Source organism: Mauremys reevesii, linkage group 1 (assembly GCF_016161935.1).
Source record: "Mauremys reevesii isolate NIE-2019 linkage group 1, ASM1616193v1, whole genome shotgun sequence".
In the NCBI taxonomy this organism is placed as follows: domain Eukaryota; kingdom Metazoa; phylum Chordata; order Testudines; family Geoemydidae; genus Mauremys; species Mauremys reevesii.
In genome coordinates this window covers 5,282,109-5,288,738 of record NC_052623.1, presented here as the reverse complement: position 1 = coordinate 5,288,738, position 6,630 = coordinate 5,282,109, and the positions used below count along the sequence as shown (strand labels likewise).

Sequence of the window (6,630 nt, the reverse complement as noted above, 5' to 3'; positions counted from 1 at the left end):
GAGCCCTCTCCTAGAGTGAGATGCCCAGAACGGGTTAGCGTTTTCTTGTGGGAGACCCGAGAGAGACGTGAGAGACCCAGATCCAAAATCTCTGCTCTACCATATTTGGAGTAGAGACTTAAAACACAGGTCTCCCACATCCCACAGGAGCACCCTGAGCAGCAGGCAAATGAGAATTTCAAGTGGGGCTCTCAGTATCTCCTTCTGGAGCTGTTCCACCTTGTACAAATAAACTTTTAGTGGATTTGAGATTTGAATCTGGGTCTCTCACATTCCAAGTGAGGGTGCTAAGGCACTGGCCTATAGGATATTCTGGGGGTGCAAATACATAAACACACACTTACTCACATGCACACAGACACACAGACATGTGCGTGCAGACACACAAACATGAACACACACACACACAGATGCATGTGCGCTCAAACAAAGGTGCACATAGACACACACACATACCCACATGCACACACACACACAGAGGTGCATGTACACGCAGACACACAAAGGTGCACATAAACACACACACACACACAGACACTTGTACACACACACATTCCCGAACTGCAAGGCCCCACCCAGGAGGCATGATCTGAGGATGGCTAAGGGATCAGGCTTGCTGGGGAGATGGGTAGGGAACAACGCATTGGAGAACCCCACCAGATCTGAGGCCTGAGCTGAGACTCTGAGCAGCTGGTTCGCTGTGGAGCGGTGTCAGTGCTCAGGTTGCTTTGTGAAGGCTACTGATGGACTCTCCTACAGGGTTAGACAGCAGATGAGCCGGGGGGTTGAGAAAGGCAGTGGTGCCTAAATTCGGTATTTTCCTAAGGGCCTTTGTGGATCTAGCCGTGGATGCCTTTTTGGAAGATGCTTTAGTCAAACAGAAAGTAAGGTTCAAAGCCAAGGATGCTGGTGGCTTCATTGGAGGAAACAGTCTACTTCACGGGCGTCCACCGCTCACTTTTAAAGGACTCTCTCCTCCTGTCTTTGTATGAGGAGCAGGGTCCCAGCAGTAAAGCAGGTTTTTATCTGCTCTTCCCGTCCTCCAGCAGCTCTAGTGCCCCAGCTGCTTGCCCTGCTAGAGCCCGGGTAATGGCCCTTCCTTAGCTGGCTAACAGCTCTCGCACCCTCGTGGGACGAGAACAGGGTGTGATGCTGTATGATTGAATAATGACCAGTTTTATCATTGTTGCTATCACAGTTATACAATTGCAACACATGTTGTACAAAGTGTGTGCTGTCAGGTGTCAATGGGAAAGTTATGATTTGCTCAATATGATTATCCTGGTTATATGCAAGTAAAGCAGAGTTACACAAAGTGTGGGAGAACCATGCTACTCAATGGCCAGTTCTCTGTAGCCACAGCCATGTTCCCCGAACATGTGCCCTGCTCTTAAGGACCCAGGATATACTTCTAACTGCCAGGGCAGGGCTGTGCATTTCCGCTGTCTCCAGCCACCCAGCAGCCTATGGAACCACCCGTTCTTAGTGCTGTCACTCCTCCACCTCTCCCGTCCATCCATTGTGGTTTGTTGCACACAGTAGCTGTGTCTTGTCTGAATTTGATTGATAAGCTCCTTGGGGAAGGGGCTGTTTCTCCTTCTGTATTTGCGAAGGGCTCAGCACAAGGGGCCCTGATCTGGAGTTGGGGCTCTGGAGGCTTCCAGAATACAGATAATGATCATAAATAATCAACACAATAATCCAGATAAATCAGGGCCTGGCCCCTCCTCTTTGCCTTTAGCCACAGACGAAAGTCAAACCATGCTGGCCAGCTACAGAGTGTTAGTAAATTTAATACAGGTGCACACGGCACTCCTGTTGCCCTTGTCAGGAGAATTCATTCAGTCTCATTTCAGAGCTTACAACCCCAGGTGCTCCACACTGGAGAAATACCCCTGATGAGCCAGAGGAGCAGGCAGAGAGTTCAACTTTGGGAATCCAAGCGCCCTCCAGCCGGGGCAGTGCTGGAAAGTCTGACTCAGCCTGGAACATTCGATTTCACTTCCACCTGGGAGAGACTGGGGAGGAGGGAGGCCTCTGTCCAGAATTGGCCTGGAGCGGTGAACCGCGGCCAGTGAGAGCCGCGATTGGCCGAACCTGCTGACGTGGCAGGTAAACAAACCGGCCTGGCCTGCCAAGGGCTTTCCCTGAACAAGCGGTGGCCCTAGTTTGAGAACCACTGTACTACACAACATGATGATAGTTACTGATGGGAATCACTGCTCTGTGATCCCTAAGGGACAGTTCAGTGGTGCCTGTAGAAAGAGCTTGTGTGTCCCCTCCATCATCATTCTCCAGATCTGTCTAATATCTACCCATCCCTCCTAGATATCTACCGGGTATCAGGCCCTATGGAGATCTACACATTATCCTGAGTTTCTTGCTCATTAACTATATCTTTTCAATATACACAGAGCAGCCAATTGCTCTCTGACTCAGCGGAGAGCCCAAGAGATCTCATCTCCCTTTGGGAAGGTCCCTTAATTACTGTTTACTCCTAAAACTGGATAAAGAGCACAGAAGTGCAGACAGGCTTGTCTCCAGCCTGTTTACATCCAAATGCTGCTTCTCCCCTAGAGGCTGAGCAAATCCCATTGGGATTGCACAGAGCTATATTATAAACAGTGCACACCCCTGTCAGCTCTCAGTGTGGGATGTTGCTGCAGATGCTGGGGTGAGAGAAGTGTGGGGCACGGCTACCTGAGGGAGATTCACAGGAAGGACACTTCCATCTCAGAATTCGCAGGTACCTGTCTGTTGCTGAGTAGCTCACCTGATTAACAAACCCAGGGCTCTGGCTGTTCATAGTGGGGCTTTGCTGGAAAACGTGGAGCTGCTAGAATTCCTCTCTGCGGCAATTATAAGAATTTGTCAGCATGGGCAAGACATCTTCTCTCCTAGCTTCATTCAAGAAGTTGTTGAACTGTTATGTCTCAAGCTTTAAAAAAAAATTCAGTCATAACCAGATGCCCAGTGCGGTAAATTTCAATCCAAATGCTTAGAGTTTGGCAAACTCATATGCAACTCAAAATGAGGTCTTCTAATGGAAGGTGCCAGCCCCCTTAACTAAAGATGGTGCCACCAGCACCACTTTCAATGGCCAATCTATTTGCGATTCCCAATCAGCTAAGCTCTTTGTTCCAGTAATGTCTGTGGCAAGGAGTTCCACAGGCAAGATAGGTATTATGGAAACAATTTTCTCTTATCAGTGTTATATATTCAGACTATCAATGTTATTGAATGTTCCCGTTGATTGTGTTATGAGACAGAGTAAACATAAATGCTTAATCTAGTTTCTTTATTGATTAATCCATAGGGTTCAAGGCCAGAAGAGCCTGCTTGATGTCCAGTCTATAAGACTAATAATTGGAGATCTACCAATCTCCTAGAACTGGAAGGGACCTTGAAAGGTCATTGAGTCCAGCCCCCTTCCTTCACTAGCAGGACCAAGTACTGATTTTTGCCCCAGATCCCTAAGTGGCCCCCTCAAAGATTAAACGCACAACCCTGGATTTAGCAGGCCAATGCTCAAACCACTGAGCTATCCCTCCCCCCGACTGCCTATATAACACAGGCCAGTAAATTTCACCTAGTTACCCGTGTATTGGGCTCCATAAATTGTGCTTCACTAAACCCTCGTCTACAGCAAGAATTTAAATCATAGACTCACAGAGCCACGGGCTGAGTAGGCACCGCTAGGGTCATCTAGTCTGCCTGCCAAGAAGCAGATTTGTTGCATCCAGGACAGATGACTGTCCAGCCTCCGTTGGAAAACATCCAGCAAAAGAGCTTCCATGTCCTCTTGAGGCATCTCTTCCATTGCCCTCCTGTTCTGACTCTTAGGAAGTTTTCCCTGAGATTTCATCTAACTCTGCTGTGTTGTAGTTTGAACCCATTGCCTCTTGTCTTGTGCTATGTGGTAAGAGAGAACATTTCTCCATCTCTTTTATGGCACCCTTTCAAGTGTTTGAAGATGGCTGTCATGTCCCCCTTTAATCTCCTCTTTCCAAACTAAACACACCCAGTTCCTTCAGCCTTTTTTTCATATTGTTGTTATTGCAAACCTTGCATCATCTTTGTTTCTCGCCTCTGGATCTGTTCCAGATTTCTTACATCCTTTCTATATACTGGTTCTCCGAACTAGACACAGAACTCCAGCTGAGGCCTGACTAGTGCCGAGAAGAAAAATACTGTTACCTCCCATGACTTTGTGTTATGCCTCTGTTAATGAAACCCAAAACTGCATTTCTGTGGGGTTTTTTTTCAATAACCAGTGGGCAGTGTAGACAAACCCTTAGTGTGCTTCCAGAACTGGTTATTCTCCACCCCATTTTTTGACATCTGAATATTGTCTTTGTTTTAGTCCCTGCTGTGAATAAGCAAGTGTTTCCATGGAGCTGCTATCAAATATGCACAGGTTTTTTCCCCCTGTGGTATGTAGCAGTTGGGATGTTTCCCCAGCACATGTCTTGGCAAAGGAAAGGATTTTTTTCACTCTCAAATTTTGAGCAACCCAGGGAATGGGAAAATCCCTACAGCATAGACCCTCCAGCCTGGGTTTCATTGCATTTCCTGCCGATACCTATTAATGTTTCCCACACCACAACTGTTACAACTGGTACCCGGGATTCTTTCAACCCAAAGCTCTTGGTAACTTTACTCTGTGCGAGGAGGTGTCAGGAAATAAATCAGGGGAGACACGGCCGTCTGACCGATAGATGGCTGGCACAGACAGGACAACGTGAGAGTGCTTTCACTTAAAGCTAAACTTTACTAGTCTCAAGCACTTACACACGTCCGCAACAAGTTAGTAAAACACCGCCAACCCTTGATAATTACCAAAGCTGAGTGTGGCTCTAGAGTGACACAGCGACAGGCTTCCAGTGTCCAAATATTCCATTTGCCAGTGGGGACCACAAGATGTAGCCAGAGGGAGAGTCCAAAAAGAGTCCCAAATGAGTCCAACTACCTCAAACTTTTCCCCCTTATTTATACATCAGTAATAGAATGACGTGCCCCTTAAAAAAACCTTTTTAAGCGAACAGTTCTAATGGGCAAGCAAGAGGCTCCTTCTGATTATTGGTTAACCAGGTGTGGGTTTTCCCCCAGAGTTTGCAGCCTTGAGGCCCTAACACACATCCCTGAGGGCACATCCTGCTATTCTAAAATGCATGTTTCAGCAGCTTCAACACAATTCTTATCAGGAAGTATGCGAGGTCAAGCTGCCCTTTCTGTGGCACCCAACCCCCCCCCCCCCGCTCCCGCTCCTGTCTTTGTCAAGCTGAGACTGCTGATTGGCTGCTTTTAACAATAAGACATAGTGGTTTCAGGCACTTAACTGGTTTGCCAAAATCTCCCGTACACAATGTGTAGGAACTACTGATGCATAGAGCAACATAATATATGGAATAGGCATTAGTAGGGTCAGTTGTTCATAATTCATTTTCCTGAATTATGAAAACACCATTTATCAGTGTGTGGAGAGCAACTAATCTGCTTCACCCAGGAGAACACCTCCAGTAGTGCTTGTAGTGTCTCGTATTAACATTTTCTCTCCATCCAGGAATATTTACTGCAACCATCACCCTAGAGCTTGGGCACATGCAGGAAGTCAGGGGAAGATATGGTACATGCAGGAGACACCGTTCTGCCTCAGAGTTATACACCTTCACCCCCTACTCCATGTCAGATCCCAACACAACCAACTTCACCAACCCCTCCACCTTCATCTTGCTGGGTGTTCCTGGCCTGGAGGCGGCCCATGTCTGGATCTCCATCCCCTTCTGCACCATGTACATCATAGCCATCTTGGGGAACTTCACCATCCTGTTCATTGTGAAGATAGAGCCGAGCCTCCATGGGCCCATGTACTATTTCCTCTGCATGCTGGCTGTCACTGACCTGGTCCTGTCCACGTCCATCCTGCCCAAAACGCTGAGCATCTTCTGGTTCAATTCCAGGGAGATTGATTTCAGTGCCTGCCTCACCCAGATGTACTTCATTCACTGGTTCTTAGCGATGGAGTCTGGGATCTTAGTGGCCTTGGCTTTGGATCGGTATGTAGCCATCTGTGACCCCCTGAGACATTCCACCATCCTGACAAACGCTGTGGTGGCCAAGATTGGCCTGGCTGTGGTGCTGCGCGGCATCACGCTTATGCTGCCCTTTCCCTTCCTGGCGAGGCTGTGGCCATATTGCAGAACCAACATCATCCCTCACACGCACTGTGAGCACATTGCTGTGGCGAAGCTGGCCTGCACCGACATCCGCGTCAGTAATTACTATGGCCTCTTTGTGGTAATCTCTGTGACTGGTCTGGATGTGCTTTTTATCACTATGTCCTATACTCAGATCGTCAGGGCCATCTTCAGCCTGCCCACAAAGGACACCCGGCTCAAGACTTTGGGGACCTGCAGCTCCCACCTCTGTGTCATCTTAGCCTTTTACATCCCAGGTCTCTTCTCCTTCCTCACGCAGCGGTTTGGCCACAATGTGCCCCTTCATTTCCATGTTCTCATGGCCAACATGTACCCCCTGGTGCCTCCCATGCTAAACCCCATCATCTATGGAGTGAGGACCAGAGAGATCCGGGACAGGCTGCTCCGGCTCTTTCCTCATAAAGGGACCTAA

The 6,630-nt window shown here is 48.1% G+C and overlaps 1 protein-coding gene across 1 annotated transcript; it reads left to right on the top strand.

The window, feature by feature from the left end:
• The first annotated feature begins 5,682 nt into the window (after positions 1-5,682).
• On the top strand, positions 5,683-6,630 carry LOC120395556 (olfactory receptor 52R1-like). The gene has a single exon (XM_039520045.1). The coding sequence runs from the start codon at positions 5,683-5,685 to the stop codon at positions 6,628-6,630; it is 948 nt and encodes a 315-aa protein (XP_039375979.1).